General features: G+C 37.1%; 1 protein-coding gene across 3 annotated transcripts in view; it reads right to left on the reverse strand.

The window, feature by feature from the left end:
* The window catches only part of LOC129283138 (USP6 N-terminal-like protein), a 30,859-nt gene extending 13,158 nt beyond the window's left edge, over positions 1–17,701 (reverse strand). For 2 of the 3 annotated variants that reach the window (XM_064113781.1, XM_064113780.1), the window contains exons 1-2: positions 17,593–17,701; positions 12,162–12,335 (exon numbers count right to left, since the gene is read on the reverse strand). In XM_064113781.1, the coding sequence (XP_063969851.1) occupies positions 12,162–12,165 (4 nt within the window). In that variant the 5' untranslated portion in view covers positions 12,166–12,335; positions 17,593–17,701. Of the gene's footprint in view, positions 1–12,161; positions 12,336–17,477 lie in introns of all 3 variants that reach the window. The other variant, XM_064113782.1, reaches the window with a different exon arrangement.
* Between the last annotated feature and the right edge of the window lie 7,010 nt (positions 17,702–24,711).

Consider the following 24,711-nt stretch of genomic DNA (forward strand, 5'->3'; position numbering starts at 1 on the left):
CATGGTATACGAACTGTCTGATAAAGTATCTAACAATATAATAATAATGTGGCTGGTTGGAGCTTTGGTGTCAGAGCTCCTGTTAGCATCGATTTAGCAGCTGTCAGAAGCCATCCCTGGTTATTTGAGTTATACCATGTTCACATATGAAAAATAATCCCCTGCTGATCTGTATTATAAAAACCATGGTGCATAATAATATAATATAATATAAGTAATATTTGAAATACAGTGTGCCTTATTCACACATGAAAAATAATCTGGGCATCTGCAATACTGTAGTGGATTGAATTAGAACTACACACTGATCACACAAGAAATAAATTTTCTGTTGGTCTGTATCATAACATGATGTAGACCTACATAACAAAGTTGCACCCTGTTCACATATGTAAAGAAATAATCTTCTGTGGATCAGAAATATTGTACAGTGTATTGGTTCAAGTTGCACACTGCTTGTACAAGAAAAAATAGAGCTGTTGGTGTGCACCCATAAGATTGTTCACACATCAAATATAATCCTCTTTGTCTGATATTTTGGGGGATTATATTATGTAACCTATTCAGACATGAAAAACCAATCAGTTTTGCATTTCTGTACTTAAGTATATTTAGCATAATAATATTTAGTTGCAGGTCTACATGTTTTACATATCAGAGGCACTTGCATGTAACGTACATGTATGTATGTAGAGTACATGTATGAAAAAGTAACATTGTACATGTACATCATGATGGCCCATATGACTGTGCCTCTTGGCTAGTGTGAACAGGGTCCCCTGATCGATGATCTCCTCCTCCTTCTTTCATGTTAGGAATGTCAAGCTAATTTGTCTACAGTGTTAAAGACCGACAGGGACCAGACATGATCAGGTACTACATGTACACTGTATGTTCAGTCTAAAAATGTCTGTTTTCTTCTATATATATATAGACTATATCGGGCATTTCGTATAGTACATGTACCTTTACACGCTGATGTTGCAATCTTGCACATTCGTACAATTATATTCAACAATCGTAATAATTAGTTTTCTCCCCTACCTTCAAATTAGAGAAGCTAATAAAAGGCAATACTTCTTGGATAATATCTATATAATAATTACTCAATGCTGCAATATGGAAATCTTGAATTAAAGAAAATAACATGGAAACAATTGTCATTATTAATATTATCCCAAAAAAGAATTTAATTCAGCGTTCAACGAGTTAAAGACTGCCAATATACATGCAAATTGTCCCTGTTTTTTTTTTTAATCAGTGTTCAAAAGTATTAAAAGTTGTGTTACAAACTTACATGTATGGTAAAATGTGCATGTCTGTAAATTACATTTTGTACTATAAGTCTCTATCCTCTTTTTCTTTTTCTTTTTTTTTCAATTTTGTCCTGCGCACACTATGCAAGTCATGTACAGGTACTGTACGTTCAACTCTGATTTACAGCACGGAAATCAATGATGCATTGATTCTGTAAAATTAGTTCAGCCAGGCAGTAGGCCTAAAATGCAAAGTACATTTGTGTACACATACATGTACATGTACTTCTATATGTAAATTGTAGATGCAGTTCCAGTACTTGATTAAGTACATGTACATGTAGTATGCCGACATACATGTAGGCCTTCATGATTGTTTAGAGAGTATTGAAACTACATTTATATACATGTACATACTACATGTACATGTAATTCGTAATAATTAGTGTCGATATTGCTGATGGTGTTGAACTCGGCATGTACACGTACAGTACAGTATGCTGGAGTTGACATGGGGCTCTACATGTATATGTACCGGTACATGTATGTGGCGTCGATCTACATGTACATGTATGTATGTTGGTCTGCAGTTTAGCGGAACTGCATACCGGTGAGCTACATTTAAAGCAGTAATAATCGCTGGGGACAACACTTGTGCACTTCAATACAAGGAACTCTCTTCAATTTTAAAAGGTCAAGTCCACCCCAGAAAAATGTTGATTTTAATCAAAAGAGAAAAATCAAACAAGAAAAACGTTGAAAATTTCATCAAAATCGGATGTAAAATAAGAAAGTTATGACATTTTAAAGTTTCGCTTATTTTTCACAAAACAGTTATATGCACAACTCGGCAACACGCAAATGAGAGTCGATGATGTCCCTCACTCACTATTTCTTTTGTTTTTTATTGTTTGAATTATACAATATTTCAATTTTTACAGATTTGACAATAAGGACCAGTTTTACTGAACCATAAAATGTTAGAACAATTGTAATTCCCCATGTTCATGGAGGAAGAAAGCTTGTTTCACCTTCCACTGAGGAGAAAATTAAAATATTTCATATATCATATAATAGAATACAAAAGAAATAGTGAGTGAGTGACGTCATCAGTCCCCTCATTTGCATACCGACCAGGATGTGCATGTGAAATTTAGCAAAACTTTATAAAAATGTCATGTAACTTTCCTATTTTACATCCAATTTTGATGAAATTTTCAGTGTTATGCTTGTTGGATTTTTCTCTTTTTATTCAAATCAACTAATGGTTGGGGTGGACTTGTCCTTTAATAAGAGATTTTTTCACGTGCTCTGTTAGAATCAAAAGAATGTATTGACTACATGTATATTCAGTACACACAAGTGCATGTGTAGCCAACATGTAATGTAGGCCTATCCCACTCCCATTATTAATATGCTCTGCTCTATATACTCTCAAATATTTGCCACAATAATCAGGATCCTATTGGAAGCCATAAAGTAATTAATGGCTCCTATAACGCCTACAAATGCAATTATTCACAATCAACTGTGCATCAAATGCGATCAGGGTCCAATATTTTGTTTTTTCCTTCAGCAGCTCTAGAGAAAGCAATTAATACAATGTAGGAATGGCACCCATAGCCCATACAAGAGACTATTACAATCAGTGTCTGCATTTGAAATGCATGCAAAAGACACATATATGTTTCCTTGATAAATTATGCATTCGAATACAGTAAAACAAAATCACCAGCTACATGTATGTACATGTTTACACAGCAAATCTAGTGCAAGCCAAATTCACATAAAAACCTTGTGCACACTTTATAATGTAATTTTTCAATATTAAAGTGTGAATACATGTACAGTAACCCTGAAAACAGTGAAAAGTGTACAAGTATGTACATGTATGCATGTTGTACAAAGTAGGTTTAGCAATACCCGGTATACACATGTTCATATTCATGTACAATGTGTACATACACTGTACAATGCCTGTAATAGAAAAAGCAAGTTCGACAGGAGTATTGACCAGCGTCATCATATCTGTATCAATTCAATTTCATCTTTTCTCATTACTGGTATTTGTTATTACCGGTATACTGCTTTCCAGAAAGGTGATACTACATGTACATGTACATATGTAGGTATATTGCTAGAGCATATTCAAGAAAAAAAAAATTTGCATGACAAATTTTGATTCATATAATTTTTGTACGAAGCAATGTTAGCAAGCTCTAACATTGAATTTACACATGTACATGTAGACATGGTAACACCACAACATTTTCATGAATAATATTTTGCATGACAATTTTGTTGATATAATTTCTGTAAAAAGCAAAAACAAGCTACATTATTGTACAGTAAAATTGGCAGCTATAACTTCTTGTGTACACATGTGCACAAAAAGGTCTGAATTTCAGATTACCAGTACATGTGCCTTGTCAATGCCAGCAAGCAGGAATCTGTATTAGACCCGGTTCAGGAAACCAGTTTGGAAGATCGCTTTGCTAGCGTTCTCATTTGATCACCCAAAGTGGTTTACAAAATCACTTCACGGAAAGCGATCTTGTTGCTATGGGAACACTCGCAGTGGGGTGACACGTTTCGCGCGATATTCAAAACCGCAGCGTAGGCATTCTACACTTTTACCCTTTTTACACAGGATTTTCTTAACCCCGGACTATCGCTAACCCCGTACTATCCTTAACCCCGTACTATTTTTTTTTCCTTTTTACACATGCCAAATTGTTATTGCTAACCCCGGATAAGGAATGCTTGCTTTTCACACACGAAACTCGCTAACCCCGGACTAGTGGTTTTTGTCGATCATTCGTAGTACAAGTACTTCACTCGTACCATTTTACACACGCTACAATTTCCTTAACCCCGTACTATAGGTGGGGCCAAATTGCCATTTGGCCCCACCTATAGTACGGGGTTTTGGCCCCACCTATAGTACGGGGTTAAGGTTAGCCCACTTTCGTTTTACACTAGCGATCTTAACCCCGTACTATCGCTCTTAGCACCGCAATTGCTGGGATAACCCTGCTTTTTTGCAGGGCCAAATAATCCCGTACTAAAGGTGGGGTTAGCCCACTTTGCAAAAATGCTGTGTAAAAAGAAAGTGGGCTAAGCTTAACCCCGTACTATAGGTGGGGCTAAATGGCAATTTAGCCCCACCTATAGTACGGGGTTAAGGAAATTTTAGCGTGTGTAAAAAGGGTAACAGCGTGTGTAGTAGGGCGCTCAAAATATGCAAAGATCGCTTTGCGAAGATCGCTTCCCAAAGAACAGTTCTGTCCTCACTTACGCTAAAACCAGTTTAACAGGCAAAGCAATCTTGAAAACCACATCGCAGTCAGACCGCAGGTCCCTATACTAATGAGCAAAAAGGCCAGATTCATCCAAATCATCTCGTGGCTGAATCCTCCTCCTTGCAAAATCTCGTGATTCGTGAGATTTTCTTTCTCTAAGAATTTACCTGTTTTAACCTCAAGTTAAATGAAATATTATTGCACCATCAGATAGAGTAAAAGTTACTCTTTCATATTGGTCATTCATTTTGTATACAATATTTTGTTAAATAAGTAAATTTCTGACCTGAAAATGTGCCTCAAAACTGAATTTTCTTCCTCTGTTTTCTTTTGCAAATTGTGTAAAACTTTTTATTTTGAGCCTCAATGATATCTATATCACCATAAAGCTGAACTTCTGTACTTTCTCACAATGCCACTCTTGATATGCGGCACCTTTTAATCGGGTCAAGATCACACTTTTCCCACCAAGGTACAAGACGAGATTTCTGAAATGTTGTACTTGTATGAAATCCAGAGTTCTGATTGGCTGGATAAGGTTCACACATGGGAAGTGTGACGAACCCAGGCACTGGAACCGTTGGAATTTGCCATTGTGTGGTCTTTTTGACCAATCAGAGTGCAGTATTCTTGTTTTCAAGCTGCTTTATATACTTGGCAAATGAAAAGTGTGATCTTGACCCGATTAAACCAATTCTTATTTTGAAACCTATATCATTTCAAAGCATACATATTTAGCTTTATCATGATATAAAAATCATTTGGGCTCAAACAAAAATAAAGTGTGAAAATAGCAGCTTTTGTCAGGTGAAAATATTTATTTTGTAGCATATTTTAGATCAAAATTTTAACCTATATTACAAAATCTTTGAATAAATCCAAACACATGACCTGAAAGAATGATTCTTCTTCTTTACAATGGTACCAAATTCATGAAATTCGATGCACAATTAGAGCAGCAATGACCGAATGAAAAGAGGTGTTTTGGTCCGCATCAAGCTCATTAAATATGCAAAACATCTCAAGTCACGAATATCACTTGGATGAAAGAAGCCACTTTCTTGGGACCTGCAGTCTGACTGATCGCAAGGTGGTTTTATGAACCGGTTTGGAAGATCGCTTCCAAGATCGCTTCGACCGTTCTCATTACACATTAAACTAGTTTTAGGAAGGTAGTGAGAACGGTGTCTTAAAGATTTTTCTTGAAAAGACAAAGAAAAGAAATTTGAGACTAAATGTACCAAGACCGGGATTGAAGCCATCAAGTCAGAACCTCTTGAGTTGCCTCAAGAAAGACCCACTTGATAATTTATGGCGAGGTAGGAAATAAATTTCATTTGTTAGGGGCTATCTTTTTTCCTCATTGGGGCGATTGCAGAATTTTAGGGGCCGTTCTTTTATTTTATGTGCTCCTTTTCAGGGGCAACAAACAATGCAGTACTTACAGTAATTTAAGCAAATGTCATTCAGCCATAGAATAGAATATTGATTTTCTATAAAATAATCTTGATTATTGTTTGTGACAGATCTTGGGCTACTATAGAAATAACGGTCGCCCCAAAGCATGCATTTTGGAGGAATTTTAGGGGCAATTTGGATACTAGAAGTAACGAAGGAACATCGCCCTCTATTTCCTACGCTGATTTTATACGGTAGTGGGTCTGCGCCTGTAGACTACATGTACACGTATTTTTTTATATTAATACCACCTTTTAAATAATATCCTTTGTTTTTCTTTAAAGGAGAATGAAACTCTTGGAGCAAGTTAGCTTTTGTGAAAGCAGAAAAATCAAAGAATAAGATCAACAAAAGTTTGAGTATTAAAAATAGGACTAGCAATAGAAGAGTTATGAGCATTTGAATGTCGAGATCACTAATGCTATGGAGATCCTCCCATTGGCAACGCAACCAAGATCTATGATATCACAGATGAACAACTCTCCCCTTTTGACACTGAAAATATACCCCAAAACATCTCTTTTTGCTCATTCTAATCATATGACAAACGATTCATCAATGATATAATGTTGTGAAACCTCTGTACTTGTCTTCTTATAAAGAGAACACCTCACCTTGTGATAGATTCTATATAAGTGAGAATATAAGTAAAATAAGTACTAAAGCAATGAGGGAGTTGTACGTGTGTGACATCACAGATCTTGGTCGCATTGCCAATGGGAGGATCTACATGGCATTAGTGATCTCAATATTCAAATGCTCATAACTTTCTTATTATTCATTCAATCTTCCTCAAACTTTCAACAATATGTTTCTTTGATTTTTCTCTTTGATATGGATTCAGCTGGTTTCAAGGGTTTCATTCTCCTTTAATTAATTATAAAGTGGTCTGAATTTTCAACAGCTAGTAAACTGAAGAAATAGGCCTAACCAAACTAACTGAACTTTTAATACTTCAATACTACATGTATTGAATTGAGTTGCAAACAAACAGAGCAAAATAGTCATGGCCACACATACACATACATGTAGCACATAATTATTTCTGGCTGATAAAGGCTACATTATCAAGATCAAGACAACATATCCATAAATTGTTTCTTATCATTATTATGCTTATTATCATACTGTACACAGACAATGTACACACAGATGTCTTGTTGAATCCTACATGAACATCAAACATACACAAAAATTCAACGTTTTGAAAGGAGTGTGAACCTGCCTGCCCACTCAAACCTCCAGAGAGACACGTCAGTCACTTCCACATAAACATTGGATTGTGGCATTCAGTGCCCTCAAATCTTCTGATTCGCTTTATTTCTATTTCCTCTTCTATTTCTCTCTCTAAATTCCACCCGACTCCAAAGGGCAAAGGGGAATTGACAACCTGTAGCTACAGCAGTCAGACTGCGAATCATAGAAATTCTGGAAATTTGCTCAGTGGACTGACAAATAATCAGAGAATAACGTTTAGAATGAAGTCAACCAGTGTCTAATTGTGAGAAATGTATTTTCATCTATTTCATACAAAAGAATGATGTACATACATGACGTACATGTACATGGAGGAGTGACACAATGAATGGAAGAAGAAGAGTACACATGTAGTACATGTACATGTGTACATACAGTGTGGTACACCATCATCAGTACATGTACAGTATGCACACATTTGAAGCCCCTCATTATATTTTGTACAGTGTAGTTGTAGAACTACATACATGTACATGTAGAAGTCATTATTAAAATGGGAGATTGAATCTGAATTGAATTCAAATGAAAAAAATATATACGCTCATAGAACCTAGATCTATCTAGATGAAGACAGTTCAGTGGAAATTTAAAAAAGTTTTGAGCATATTCTGATACATGCAAAAATATTTTTGAATTTTCAGGGGCTACTTTTTACAACCTACAACATGCATGTATAGGCCTACCAATAGAACCCCCTATCATTGATAAGCGCTAACATTACAATGAATGGGAATTTTCCGGGGCTCTTTTGATTATTTCAAAAAAGCTGTGAAATCGCTCTGAGCCCCCTCCCTTGTAAATTGTTATTTTTCCCATTTTGATGAAAATATTTTTAATGTCATAGATTAAATTTTTTGACAAATACCCGGTACGGTACCGAGTGTGAATTTCTCTACTCCCCCCCCCCCCCACATATTGAAAATGTCAGAGATAAAATTTTTGAGAAATACCCAGTAAGGTACCGAGTATGAATTTCTCTACCCCCCCCCCCCCCCCTGTCCGCTTTCTTAACTCCCTGTAGATCATTCCAGCAAGAGTTTCCAAAATAATAATCCAAACTCAGTTGCTCAACATACTGTACATGTATGGCTTCTGGATCATTCATACCAGATACATGTAGGCGGAAAGCCACAAAGTGAGGATTGATGCCTTGCCAAAGGACCCTTAGACACCGTTCTCACTACGTTCCTAAAATTAGTTTAATGGAAACTAGTTTAACGCGTAGTGAGAACGGTCGAAGTGGTCTTGGAAGCGATCTTCCAAACCAGTTCAGAAAACCACCTCGCGATGTAGTTTTCAAGATCGCTTTACCTTGGTTAACTGGTTTTAGCACAAGTGAGGACACAACCGTTCATCGTGAAGCGATCTTCGCACACTTTGAGCGCGCTACTCCACACGACAGGTGTAGAATGCCTATGCTGCAGTTTCGAATTTCGCGCGAAACGTGTCACCCCACTGAGAGCATTTCCATAGCAAAAAGATCGCTTCACATGAAGTGATTTTGAAAACCACTTTAGGTTTCCAGTATTAACTAGTTTTAGAAAATGTAATGAGAACGGTGTAAAGGTGGCCATGGGTTTGAACACATGCACATGACCCTCTGATTATCTGATTTCAAGCAAGACTCAGAACCACTAAACCACAATGTACAATGCAAATCTATATCTGAGCATGATAATACATACATGTAAAACTTCTCCCCTGGATGCACTTGACCTGAGACACTGCACCACCCCCCCCCCCCCTTTCCTTCCTCCAATCTCACTCCTGGACAGCTGATATTGATCTTGTCAATGACCTCTTCTACTAATCCCAAGACTGTGCTATTTACATGCACAGATCCTGGCTAGTCTATTTACATTGCATGCAAGTGGCAGGTACTGGCTAGTCTATGAGCACAGACTATTTGAAGTATTTAAAACAGTTTGTAAATTATGAGAGTGCTGGTACATCAGTGCATATCTACACTGCACCTTAAAAGTTATCCTGTTTCATACAAACTTAAAGATAAATGCCAGTTGTGGTAATGATCTCAAAATGAGTTTGTACAGAATCCAATTAAATGACCACCAAAGTGTCTGTTTGTATAAATAAAAAACATGTGCTAAATGATTCTGGAAGAAATTGTGTGATTGCTGAGAAATTAGCAAATAAGCACGGGATTCGGGTCAAGCGTCGGGCCGACATTCAAAGCAGTAATAATACACTGTCCCACGTGCGCTTATCTGTGTTGGTGATCTTTAGTGTGGACATTTTTCAGCGTAGATTTCAAGATTTCACAAAGTTCAGTTTATGTAACTGTCCCAGATCTAGATCCTCGATGATATAGTGACAATTAAGCCTGGTTTTACAGACTTTCTTGTGAAATCAGTGTTTACTGCAACTACTTTCATTTATCTTTAACCTAATGAACAAGTTTTTTAAGAAATATTCCATCCACCAATCAGATAAAAGGATTGGAGTATGAGCAGACAGACTAGATTCTGGTAAAGTCATACAGCCCCATTCATTATAACACCCACCCCCATGTCTCTTTTTTGTACAAGGTGAGGTACACATGCACATACATGTATTCAATAGTCTCTAAAAAAGAGCTGCATACATTTACAGGATGTACATGTATTAGTTTTGTCATACTGTAATGTATGTATTCATAATAATCATCATTTATTAAAATCATTGATCCCAATAAATTATCAATAAGCAGTTCATTACAATCATCACTATCATCATCATCATTATCACCACCACCATCATCACCATCATCATTGATACACATCATCACCATCATCATCATCATCATCATCACCACCATCATCATCATATCATCATTATAATCATCATCACCATCATTATCATCATCATCACCTTCATCATCACCATCATCACCATCATCATCATCACCATCATCACCATCATCATCATCACCATCATCGTCATCATCATCACCATCACCACCACCATCATCAACAATAATTTGCTCCTTCACATCGCCATACTACAAAGATTACTTCGGGAGATCATGCACTTGCCTGCGCATCCCCCAAATTATGGAATGGCTTGCCATATTACGTAATTATTGCCCTCGTCAAGACTCTGACTTCTGGCAATATGAGACTCTTCGGAAAATGCTAGATTGCTATCTCCCTCAAAGTCAGTCAATATTTTACATTACATACATGTAGGTTATCTTATAAATTCGAATCAGTGATAGGTCAATACGCCATCACGTGACCATAGCTGCCAGGATCACATTTGTTATATTCTAGGTTTTGATGTCACCTCAGTGAATATAACTGTGTTGTATTGTAAACTGCGGCGTTATATTCACTAAGGTGGCACCACTCGCTGCATACAACTTGCGTAATCAGGTAGTTTAGTTGATGTACGCACTAGTGTTTACGTGTCGATTGCATGAAGAATGTGCTTGATGTATTTTTCCAAAATATTTCTATTATGACGTAGATGGATCAGAGTTGCAGCAAGAATCTCGGGTTAATCATAAAGCCAAAATGATGAATGCAGTCTCTGATGCGGAATCTACATGGACTATATACAGACATTCCTTGTCTATCTTTTTTAATAAATAACATTTCAACTCCCCTCCCAAGCTATATTTTTTCCTCAGGAGAATATTTTCCCTCGGCGCTGTGCGCTTCAGGCAAAATATAATCCCTTGGAAAAATATACATGTACATCTAACTCTGTCGGGAAATGAAATGTTATAATATTCAAACTCTAGGTAGGCAGTATCTGTACAGTCCGACCTCTCTTATCCGGACACGCTGGGACCAGCACCAATCTGTATTATAAAGGGATTTATCCAGATCTGGGAGACCCAATATTAAATACACGCAGCTGCCTCTCCAACGGCGGTAGCTACACGTAATATATTGTAGTGGGCGTAGTATTCACTGCAGTGTCAGTGCAAATTATAGGCGGTATTTTTACGGAAATGAAATCCATCGATGGCCAAAACTGTTGCATAATTTACCTGCTAAAATGATTGATGTATACGTTGAGCATACCTCGAAAGAAAGAGAATGACTCGATGAAACTAAGTTTTACAATTAGTTCATCGCGGCCGGTATCGCAGCTTCGCAATGTCAGCCATTGTTATACTGACTGTAGGCTCAAACATGATAGATGTCGCTGTCCGTATTGAGGCCTAGCGTTAGCTCGCGAGATATATGTTGTTTTACCCGGGAAGCAAAAAGAGAACGTGATGAAATGTTTGCGCTGCGCCCTGATTTACTGGAAAATTATCCTGCCTTTTAAAGTTCGCTAAATTTTTCTGTGATTTGGGTGAGATATTTTCATGAAATTGAAAAATAATGTTGTTGTAGGTAGACTATAAGTATAATGGAAAATATATGTAATCAAAGTGAGTTTACGTATATAGGATTGAGTTTAGATTGAAATCTCATTTCCTCACGTACTAGATTGAATTGAAAAAAAAAATATATTGGCAAGTGTGCGTCCAGATAATAGAGAGATGCGGATAAGGGGAGGCCGGATAAGAGAGGTCGGACTGTATTTAATATCATTATCATCATCATAACCATATTAATCATTGTCACAATAATCATCATCATCCTCACCGTATGACTATGATGATGATGATGATGATGGTGATGTTGGTGATGGTGATGATAACGACGATGGCGATGCGATGATGGTGATGATGATGATGATGATGATGAAGATGGTGGCGGAGAAGATAATGATGATGATGAACAACAGACAGAGTGGCATACGGGTCACAGTTCACGAAAGGGAAATTCTTCCCTTCTGCCAGGAGGCAATGTAAGGAACCTTCACATTCTGGATTCTGGACAATCAGACCACAACATGAATATCATTGAAGAATGTTCTCTCAAATACTTACTCATCTTTGAACGGTGTAGAAGTTTATCGTACAAATATCCTTCATTACGTGAACTTTATTCTGCAAGATTGCGTGTGATTTCCAACAACTAATCATGAATGCTTCCAGTAACATACAAAATGCTGATGGTTTATACACAGTTGTTTATTCCAGCAACGATCCATCTGGGTATATCTGCATGAAATGGAAGGTGAGGAGAAAGTATGGGAAGAAAATTAGGGTCGACCAATTATTTTGCATAATGTAGGCAGGGCTCCACACTAACCCTTTTTTTCTACTGGTCCAACCTATTCATGTCGGACCAGTAGATACCCAGTTTTTCAATTTTTTACTGGTCCGAACCTAAAATCTACTGGTCCCAAAAAATAAAGAAAACATTAAAAAAAGGTGTGAGTTTATTTTGCTGTCCTTTTTTGTTACCCCCCCCCCCCCAAAAAAAAAAATGAAGGAATGAATGAATGAAAGACAAAAAGAAAGAAAGGAAGAAAGAATAAAAGAAAGGAAGGAAGGAAGAAAAAAGCAAAGGTAAAGGATAGATGTGAAGGAAGGAAAAAAAGAAAGAACTAAAGAAAGAAAGAAGGAAAGGAAGGAAAGAAAGAACAAAAATAAGAAAGAAAGAACAAAAGAAAAAAAGGAAGGAAAGAAAGAAAGAAAGAAAGAAAGAAAAAAAAAGAAGGAAAGAAATGATGCAAGCAATAAAGAAAGAAAAAACAAAAGACAGAAAGTAATGAAAAAAGAAAAAGAAAGAAGGAAAGAAGCAAGAAAGAAAGGGTAAAAGGAGAGATGGAAAGAAGGAAAAAAGAAAGAATAAAAGAAACGAAGGAAGAAAAAAGTAAAGAAAAAATGTGAAGAAAGGAAAAAAAAACAAAGAAGGAAAGGAAGGAAAGAAAGAACAAAAGAAAAAAAGAATGAAGGAAAGAAATGAAGCAAGCAATATAGAAAGAAAGAACAAAAGACAAAGTAATGAAAGAAAGAAGGAAAGAAGGAATAAAAAAAAGAAAGGGTAAAAGGAGAGATGGAAAGAAGGAAAACAGAAAAAGGATTGAAAGAAGGAAGAAATCAAGAAAAGGGAAAATGATAGAAGGAAAAAGGAATGTTGGGAAGGAATAAAGAAGGAAGGAAGCAAGCAAGCAATATAAAAAAAATATTAAAAATGTTAAAGAATAAATGAAAGGAAGAATAAAAAAGAAAGACCAAACTTCAAAGAAAGAAAGGAAAGGAAGCAAGCAGTAAATAAAAGGAAGAAAGAAAAGGTAAAAGGATAGATGGAACGAAGGGGAAAAAGAAAGAACAAAAGACAAAGAAGAAAGGAAGGAATGAAAGAGAGAGAGGGCTGAAAGAAGGAATAAAAACAAGAAAGGGTGAAGAAAGGATGGATGGAATGAGGAAAGAAAGTAACAAAGAATGAAGGAAAGAAAGGGGAAAAGAAGGAAGGAAATGAAGAAAGAAAGAAGAGACAAATATAGGATGGATGGACTCAAGAATTAAAGAAAGAAGGAAATCAAAAAAGAAAGAAAAAGAAAGAGCATTAGAAATAGAGAAAAATATTAACAGGACAGAAAGAATGAAAGAACAAAAGACAAAGAAAAAGGGAAAATTAAAAAAGAAAGACAGTAAAAGAAGAGAGGGAAGAAACGAAGAAAGATTGAAAAGAAAGAAGGAAAGAAAGATTGAAAGAAAACAAAGGAAGAAAGCTAAAACTATCATCATAAATAAATTATCAGTTTCTTTTTGGCTCAATTAAAATATTGAAGTACTAGCTACGAAAGAAACCAAATGTATCAACACACACACACAAATGCATATGTGGGGCTATCATGTATTCAGACGATATCACTCGAAACCCGATCTCTTTGAACTAAAACAGAAGTGAAAATTTCTCCTTTTACTGCTTACAAATGACAGAGTTACCCCAATTTTGGCAAATTTTTAGGAAATATGGACATTATAAGAGCTTTTCATTAATGTGAATTTTGACAGTTCTGTGAGAGATTTCTGCCAGAGGTTAGCCAAGCTTCGTTCGTGCAGCCAGTAGGAAATTTACCATGTGGGCTGTGTGGCTGGCTAGCCACGTGTACACTGTATATGTTACCCTATCAAAAATTGCATGCGATTCATTCTGTGTGTGTTCTGTGTGTGAATGCCAGAATTTAACTGGAGGAAAATGGTTCGCAATTTGAGTCATGGAATATTTTTCATGTTTATGTTGGACTAGCGAATTTGACCATTTCTGAAAAAGTTACTGGCCCAACAATAGTTTTTATTACTGTTTATGTCGGACCCATAAATCTTGCTATTTTTGGAAAAATTACTGGCCTGACAATGATATTTTTTACTGGTCATGTCGGACCAGTAAATCTTGCTATTTCTGAAAATCTGCTGGTCCGACAGTGATTTTTACCGGTCTGGGACCGTCGGACCGGCGCTAGTGTCGAGCCCTGATGTAGGAAAGGGAAATAAGATGGAGTTGAAATCACGCTTGATTGTCTCGTTACATCCTTTGCGAGCTCTGGCATATGATTCGACGACTGACAACGGATATTTGTTCTAAAGCCGTTTCCCATCTGATTTCTTGGTATGAACATCTACATGTATTTTGCAGTGGGGTTCGGTTCTAGCCAAGGCAATATAATTTTGATAAATTCTATGAATTTCCTAGATGTTTATCCCTCTTTTTCGTTTGTAACATTGATTCTTATCATTCCTATGGACACCGTGCTTACTCTCTCTTGAGCATGTTGAGAAGCATTTGTAATATGCAACAATCGATGAGCGCAAGGTGGTCGGTTTCAGGAGATGGTCAATATGCATGGCAGACTCAATAACGTTATACTTATGATTACCATCATGACCATAAAAGAAATTGAAGTTCCTCATTTGTTTGGACAGCAGGTTTAAGTGTTGTGACAATAGCTGATTTTTCTACTTATTTTACTCAGTAAAAATTTTAGTTTTTAAATTAAATTCTCTAACTTTAGCATGGCAATTAATTGGTATGCGAATCAGTTGCGAACAATTTTTGGTGGGGAAATTTGCTCGAAGTCAGCCGCAGCAAAACTGCATTAGTTCTAGTGCCCAGGGGCGGTATTCTGAGGTCATTTTATTTTTAAAACATTTTATTTTATCTCTTAAAATGAAATTGGTATTCTGAGATGACATTTTATCTCTAAGATAAAATTTAAAATTTTATTTTGCGTATAAATTTTATCTTGCGTATCTATGATGATACGCAACAGAGCAGTGGCTGCGTAGACATACCCATCGCGTATCTGGCCATTGCAACGCGGGTGATGTGCTTGCACCCAAGTTACTTTGAAGAAAAAATAAAATAAACTTAAAAGAGGGTAAGGGCTATTTTATCTCTGCGACGTTGATTTCATCAATATTTCTAGGTGAATTAACTCCAAATGTTGGCCTGAAAATTAAGAAAAATTATATAGTCATTGATTGATTGATTGATAAAAAAATTAACGACACTATCAAGACATGCGTGTCATATAAGTGTCGGAGAGTTAATCTGGAAAGGTTACTATAATACAGTACAAATTACCCTAATGCAACTTTACAAAGGAACAGGATTATACCAGGCCTGATTATACATTAGTAATTATCAGTAATAAATTAATACGTTAAGAACAACACCTTAAAGTTATTCTTGTACAATCAGGAAGCATTTCATAAGACTTTTCTTGACTAATATTGTCTTTGAAATGATGCTTGAAAAGATGCGATATAGACTTCGAAAAAAAGATGAGAGTATTACCATTTTGTTAAAAAGAAATCTCTGTATACGCAGTTGTTGTGTGTCCGGACGATCAATTTTAGAAAGTCATTTGGAAAAAATTACAATACAAGCGAAGTTTCATCAATTTTTAGTACAAAATGTTAGAAAATATTATAGAGAACAAAATAGAAGATGATTAACTATTGAATTCATATTTTTAGTGTAATCTTAAGACAAAAAAGAAGGCTTCAAAAATATAAAGTGTCCGGACACCCGACCCCCCATCCTACAGACGCACAGGTGTATAGTGCCAGCGTATTGAAGTCAATAAATTGACGCAATCTCACTCCTTCGGCTAGCGGAATGGTGAGTAATATGAGAGAGCTATAAAAGCGCGTTTCTAATTGGATATTGATTAAAATAGGTGTGTCTTACAGAGATAAAATTGTTCTCAGAATACCAATTCGGAAAGATTTTGTTTTTAAGAATTAAGGGTAGGCCTACGGTTAGGGTGTCTGAAGCCACACTGAAAAGTGTCAGCATAAAACAGGCTAATTTAGGGGAAAATATGGCACATTTTTTCGGGGAAGTTCAGGCTACTAGAAAAATGTGATCTGAATTGATAATTAACTTGTGTTTGGCATGTATGGAAAGAGAAAATCCAGGGGCTTCTTCTGACAGTAAGGACAAGTTTATATGATCATTTTAAATAAGGATTTAGAGATAAATTGCAAACCCTTATTTTTGTGTGTGTTGAAATTGCCATTTCTCCATGCGTTTTCTATGGGAAAATGAAATTTCTGTTTTGCACAATTTTTTTCACTTTGTCGCAATTTTTCATTGTGATCTGGTTTCCAAATCTTTATAAAAATCATACCATCAGATAGAGCATAAAAAATCCTATTGGACTCTTTATGGACAAGTTTTTGGCATTAATAATAAATTTATAACAGCTCTCGGAAGCTAAAAATTTGGATTTGTGTGTGTCCATTTCTTAACTACACAGTCTATGGCAGAGAAATGCTGAAAATTTACCCAATTTCATTCTTCTTTTTTGCAGCCAATAATTGGATTTTTTTCAAAAATGTTACATTTCTGTCAGTCTGAAGGTCATTTCTCTTCAAATTCACAAAGAAAATGTGATACTTTCTTGAAATAGGAAAAATAATTTTTTTCTCCAGACACCCTACTACGGTATTTTAATTTTTATCTCACTGATTTTAACGGAGATAATTATAATTAAAATATTTTATTTTATCTGACTCTGAGACTGAGATTAAAATGGATCTCAGAATACCACCCCAGTTGTTGTTGTTGTTCGTTGTGGGTCGTTGTGGGTCGTTTCCACACCCAAATGATCTCCTCGGTATACTCTCAGGCCAAGTATAGACATTCATTCATTCTTATCCCGTTCCACACGGACTCACTCGTGAAGGCACACGGCTAGTCCGGCCGATCCCCACGGCCCGCGCCCATTGCACTTCCACTACACACACAGACAAGATCATGATCCATCAGGCATCAGACAGTAAGCTCAGCAGCACAAACTTTGCACAGTGGGCTTCGCGAAATATCTCGAAATTAGTACTTACCACGTCTATAATACAACGTCTATTCCCACATCTAATACCAAATATTCATTGCTAACAATAGTTTTATTCGCATGCCCATATATCAACGGTTTTACACATAAAACATGACTCATACCTAATCCACATCCGCATTCATTGCCGCAATAACACACCAACTGCACACAAGAAAGTCGCCATCTTGGAAACACCTTTTGCCTGATCATGTGACCAAAATATTTTGGTATGACATCGACATACTCGACAGATCTCGTTCTTCAATTTTTGAATGGCAAAAACCGGGGACCAAAAAGATAATGCTCAAATGATGATATAAAAAGACAGCTCAGGCTCAGGAGATTTGAAAATTTGAGATAATGTATCAAAATCATATGCCTATGCGTGTGGTGAATTAATTGCAACCCCAGAACCCGATGATGATGATGATGGTGATGATGATGGTGGTGGTGGTGGTGGTGGTGGTGGTGGTGGTGGTGGTGGTGGTGATGATGAGCGATAATCATATGGCGATGAAGATGAGGAGGAGGAAGATGGTTATGATGATAATAATCATGGCGATGATGACAATGTTGATGATGAAGATGACGATGATGATGATGAAGATGACGATGGTGGTGGTGATGATGATGATGATAATGGTGATGATGATGATGATGTTGATTATTGTTATTATTGTTAGTAGTAGTATTGTTATTATAATTATTATTATTCTTACATGTATCATCATCATCAGGGGCGGATCAAGGATTTTTCGAAAGGGGGGAGCACATTTTCCCAAGGAAAATTTTGAAAAGCAAAAAAAAATATTTAAAAAAAAGGAAAAAAGAAAGGGATTTCTTCCACGAAAAAATTTGACAAGCAAAAAAAAGGTCTTCAAAAGGGTCACACTTCTGTTTTAACGGCATTTTTACATTACAAATTTTAATTGTGCCTCTCAAAAGGGGGGCACGGACGGGCTGTGCCCCCCCCCCCCCCCCTTGGATCCGCCACTGATCAATCATCATCACCATCCTCATTATAATCATCATAGTTATCATTATTAAATGCTCATTATTGGGCCAAATATGTCTAACTAATATGGTAATTTAGTGAGAAGAAATTAGGAGGGGCAGGAAAAAAAGGGGGTGGAAAAGGAGGAGAAAGAACTTCAAACGAGAAGATGACGGCAATCCTCCCCTCATACACAATTAAAGCTGTTTTTTTAAGGTATGCTAGCACCTTTGACAGTCATGCACCCCATTTTCATAAAATTTAAACAAGAGATGGCGCTCTTTCAAATTTGCTTTGCTCAACATCACCAACGGCGATAACATTTTTCAAACAATAATTAGGCCGGTATAAATCCAAATCAACTTGAAACTTTCTGTAATGTACGTATTGAATTTACTTTCAGTTTGCCTCTTTTTATTCAGACTTATTTCAGGACGGGGATATCTTGCTAATCATTTTAAATCAGTATTTACAATTGAGAAGGATGACTGCATCCCGTTCACGCTAAGTAAATTCCCCGCTATGCCTGACATCGAGATTAGACAAGAAGGTGTTCTGAAGCTTCTCAAAAACTTAGACACTAATAAAGCTGCTGGTCCTGACGAGATCACTGCCAGGATTTTGAAATAATCAGCAGCAGAATTGGCTCCCATTCTGATATCATTGTTCCAACAATCCCTGGACACAGGGATTCTCCCAGACGACTGGCTCTTGGCAAACATAACATCAATCTTCAAGAAGGGATCTAGAGAAAATCCTGAAAACTACCATCCTGTTTCCCTCCACATCAATTATGTGTAAGCTTTTGGAACATGTACTTCACTCTCAGATCAGCAAACACCTTGATAAGCATAAAATCTTGACCCCGTTGCAACATGGTTTTCGGAAGGGACATTCATGTGTCACTCAGTTAATTCAGGTTGTCAATGATTAGACGGAAGGAATTGACAACTCGCAACAAATCGATGCTGCAATTTTGGACTTCACCAAAGCCTTCGACTGCGTGCCTCACGAAAGGCTTAAATCAAAATTACACCATTATGGCATCAGAAATAAAGTTTTGAACTGGATTAATATGTTCTTGACCCACCAGCGACAACAACGTGTTGTCATCAATGGCGGGGTAACCACAAAATGGCACCCATCAGTAATATCCGGGCCCGCTGTTATTTTTAATCTACATCAACGACATTGTAGAAGAGCTTCAGTGCAATGTACGACTGTTTGCGGACGACTGCATCTTATACACCACCGTCTCCAGTGTTCAGGATTGTTTCAGGCTCCAAAAGGATCTTGACGTTGTTTGTCAATGGGCTTCTAAGTGGCAGATGACCTTTAACCCTAATAATTACTGTAAAATCATGTCCCTGGGTCTGATGAGATCGAAACTCCTTCATGAGTACACCATGATCGGAGAAACTCTGGATCGAGTTCATGAACATACCTACCTTGGAGTAACGATTTCTTCTGATCTTACTTGGAAATCACACTATCAGCGAATAGTCAGCAAAGCAAATAAGATTCTTGGTATCCTTCAAAGAAATGTCCATCAGTGCAGCTCTGATACCAAAGGTAAAGCTTACAAAATTCTTGTTCGTCCACACCTGGAGTGTGCGTCTGCTGTTACTGATCCCTTCCAGGCTAAATACATTCATAATTATGTTCGATAAAGTTCAGAGAAGAGCCACTCGTTTTGTGATCAACGACTACAGTCGTAAGTCCAGTGTTTCCAAGATGCTAAAACAATTAGAGTGGGAAAGTCTTGTTGACAGACGACTCAATGCCAGATTGAGCCAGTTCTACTTAATTCATAAGGGGGAATCTCCAGTAACGTCAACCAAACTTCACCTTAGAAACCCAGAAGGAAAAACTAGTGAGACCAGTAATTTTTTTTACTGGTTTCCAGTAGATTTTTACTGGTTTCCAGTATATTTTTACTTGGCCAGTTGATTTTTAACTGGACCAGTAAAAATCAACTGGAGACCAGTTCCAACAACTGCATTCCAGTTGAAGCAATTAGTAATACCAATTAAATTGTTTTTCATCAAACTGCTGCTACTGGTCCAATAAATGGATTCCAGTAGATTTTTACTGGTTTCCAGTATATGTTTACTGGACCAGTTGATTTTTAACTGGACCAGTAAAAATCAACTGGAGACCAGTTCAAACATTTGCATTCCTGTTGAAGCAAAGTAGTAATACCAGTTAAATTGTTTTTCATCAAACTGGTGTTACTGGTCCAATAAATAATGACTTTATTTCAAGTCAGATCATATGACGAATTATGGAAAAGGAATCTTGCAATTCAGAGAAAGTTATTACCGTTATCATTTATCATTGTTATCATCATTCTTCTTATAATTATCATAATTATTATGATTAATATGATCATTGTTGTTATTATTCTTATTACTGTTATCATATATTGTAATAATTATTATTAATATTATCATAATTATCAAGTATTAACATTATCATTAAAATAATTATTTCCTTTTTTTAAATGATTATAAGATCAAAGCAAGATATATTCCTCTGCCGATAGAGTCAACTGGTCTAAAGTAATTCATTGTTTGAAATTGAACTGGTCAAGACCAGTAATACCAGTAATTCTGATGATGCTGATCACGTGGTTTACCTCATTTGCATATTTCCTGTTTTTAAAAGAAAAATCATGATTTAGAATGGAATATCCTTGCAATGGCACTCATTGTTGTTTAAAAACTTTTTAAATAAGTGTGTGAACTAATTCACAATGAAAATGTGTAATTTCATACATCATATTTAAAATAACAGCAGAAAAAATAATTTACTAACCATTTTTTTCATCACATTTCACTGACCATGGTATATAACAAACCAAATGCATGTAATAAATTGATCCAGTAAGACCAGTACGAGGACCAGTTCGACCAGTTCGAGGACCAGTCAGACCAGTAAAGACCAGCTGAAATTGGATACCTGTATGAAGACCAGTGAGACCAGTAACAACCACCAGAAACAAGACCAGTAATTCAAGACCATAATTTTTAACTGGACCAGTATGACCAGTTAGATCAGTAAACCGATGTTCCAATTTCCAGAGTTACCAGTTAAAATTATGCTGGTCTAAACTGGTTTTTCCTTCTGGGAACTCCAGCCGTCCAAGTCGACGCTTCACACCAGATGCCTACAATCGAATCCAGAACTGATAGGCACCTGTACTCATTCCTGCCCAGAACCATACGGGACTGGAACGACCTTCCCTTATTCACTACGTCAATGCAATCCCTTGACAAATTTAAGGCTGCTCTAAACTAATCAATGTCGCATCTGCACCCGACCACATCGTCATCGAACTTTCGTTCTGTTGCTGTGTACCCGTGATGATGAAGGAAAAACTCATCGTGGCATCATTTAAAAGAAAGGAGAATATGAGTGAAAAAAAAAAAAAAAGCAAACTACATACTGCTTTATCAAACAGAATTCCTTGTTAAAAGAGTCACAAGAACAGATAAGATAACAATAAGAATAATTTCCCTTATAATATTCTTTCTGAACAGAATATGAATCTTGTATATACAATTAAAGGTCATTTTTAGACCAACATTACCAAGACATAGTCCAATTTAGATTAATTCATGCAAATCTTCTCTGTAACGGAAAGTTTGGCCATCTATGAAGGCCTACTTCTCTGTTAATTCTAAATCCTTTTTGATATTGCGATAAAGATGGCCGAGTATTGATATATCTGTGATAATACTGAAGCAGATCTGCTGTTATAACGAATTCATGATTCCCGTACAAGGGGAAATAACATGAAACTATAAGGAGGTTACACGGGCCTATAATTACAACTGGCAGGCAAGAGATATTCATTCGAGCCAACCCATTCTCAATTTTTTTAATTTGATATTGCTGATTGACAAAAATGAATGAATGTGACTGACAATCAAACACTGATTATAGGGAGTGTACCTACTGAACTTCCTTTTTTCCAAATTGGAAAGATATATCACCACTTTGGAACTTTTTTTTTTACTCGCGGAAGAATTAGGGCCATTTTACTCTCTCAAGTGATGAATTTGATCCTGTCAGGTGTAGTCTTCATAAATGCCGATTTATTTTTTAAATGAGCCGATCAAGGTACCCTTTTCTAGTCAGATATGGAATGTCAGGCATATCATATCCACTGGTAGTAAACATTCAACCCTCGAATTTCACCCTTATTTTTTATGATTTTTATTAAAGTGCCATATTAACACGCGAGTCTATGGGAAATTATTTAGGCCTGTGATACCAGGTAGCAGATGGTCCGTATGACTGGCGGGCTTACCACAAGGGGGGCACCCTTGGCGCAGATCCGCCAGATCGAGATGCAGATCCGCCATTCGCCAAGATTAATTTTCATTGACGAGTTGCCAACTACAGTCTGAAACAATCAGGGGAGTGTTTTTATCAACATCTTTGTCCGACAAGTTGACAGATCTGACAACTTTTCTTGATTTTGATTGGCTGAGGAGGACAGTTCCCATGGTAACTGTCCGATAAAACGTCTGACAGGTCCTTTCATGAAACGCTCCCCAGGACTTGAGAAAAATTGGCACAACCATCTTCTGAAGTATACTGACCTGACCAGAAATAAGAAAATCAACGAGGGACCCCCGGGGGGGGGGGCTACTCGATTTATAACATGATACCTGTGTGCCACACCCGAAGTCGAGACTGTCAAGGTTGTTGATGGCCATCGGCAGCGCCCCCCCCCCCTCTCTCCCTCTCCCTCTCACCTCTCCCCCCCCCCCTCTCTCTCCCCCCTCTCTCTCCCCCTCCCCTCTCTCTCTCTTTCTTTCTCTTGATGCGAATTCACTCTTTTCACTCCCTAAATCTGTTTCTGAAAATGGCTTTCTTAATTATTGATTTAATCGCCTCATTGAGAAGGTCAAATCCACTCCAAAAGCTGAATACATGAGTTTCTGTTATTTTCTCAAAAGAGCTTAAGATTTCGTTTTTATTCCCCCTCCATAAGCTAGGAGGGGATTCACACGCTCGCATTTTTATTTGCGTCAACGCGTCACTATGTTCAAGTTTCATGGACGAGGCCCATATACTTTCTAAATTATGATGACATTTCAAAAACTTAACCTTAAGATTTGAAGTTGACGCCGCCGTCGGAAAAGTGGCGCATATAATAATGATAATAATAATAATAATAATAGCTGGATTTATAAAGCGCTTTTTGCCAGAGGATACAAAGCGCTGCTATTATTACCCCGGCTTTAGCTCGAGCTACCATCATCGGTGCTCAGTGCATGCAAGGAATCATTCCTGCCGGGTACCCAATTCAACTCACCTGGGTCGAGTGCAGCACAGTGTGGATAGATTTCTTGCTGAAGGAAAGATTCGAACCCACGATTTGCTACGATTCGAACCCACGACCCTCTGTTTCAAAGGCGAGAGTCAGAACCACTAGACCACGACGCACCCACACAGTCTCACTCTGCTTTGAAGGTGATACAAAACATGTGGCAGCAAAATTTCCGGACGTTCTTTTTGTCCGTTATTAATTTGTATCGATACGGAATTATGTTAATTTGTGGAAGATTTCCATAAATAGAGTTTGTATTTTTGCAAATTACAGTTAATGGAATTTTGTATATTTTACAGCAACTTTTCCATAAATTTCAACTCTTCTTAAATTTGGCTTGTACCATCCCATCGGGTTATCGCGTCTGGTCGCGGGTAATCGCGTAACCCGACCATTCGAGAAAAGTGTCCCATATATTCCTGAAAGGTCGGGTGCAATTTACCAAATGTTTTGTGAAAACTATAACCAAATATACAGGTCAGGTAAACTGGACTCGATGTTTCGGGGAATTTATGGGGCCCTTTCATAACTGACTTCAGCAAGGCCTTTGACACCGTCCCTCACCAGAGACTTCTTCTAAAGCTGAACCAATCAGGCATCACAGGACCCCTCCAAATATGGATAAGAAACTTCCTTACTAAACGGTCTCAGAGGGTAGTACTAGAAGGCGAAGCATCAGCCTCTGTTCCTGTAAGATCGGGCGTCCCTCAAGGTACAGTTTTAGGGCCTTTGCTATTCTTACTGTACGTCAACGATCTTCCCAAAGATATACAGTCACATGTTCGACTGTTTGCAGATGACTGTATACTTTACCGTGAGATAAAATCACAGGATGATGGGAAAGTTCTACAACAGGACATAAATACCCTGTGTAACTGGGAAGCTACATGGCAAATGAGATTT

Source organism: Lytechinus pictus, chromosome 19, assembly GCF_037042905.1.
Source record: "Lytechinus pictus isolate F3 Inbred chromosome 19, Lp3.0, whole genome shotgun sequence".
Classification (NCBI taxonomy): domain Eukaryota; kingdom Metazoa; phylum Echinodermata; class Echinoidea; order Temnopleuroida; family Toxopneustidae; genus Lytechinus; species Lytechinus pictus.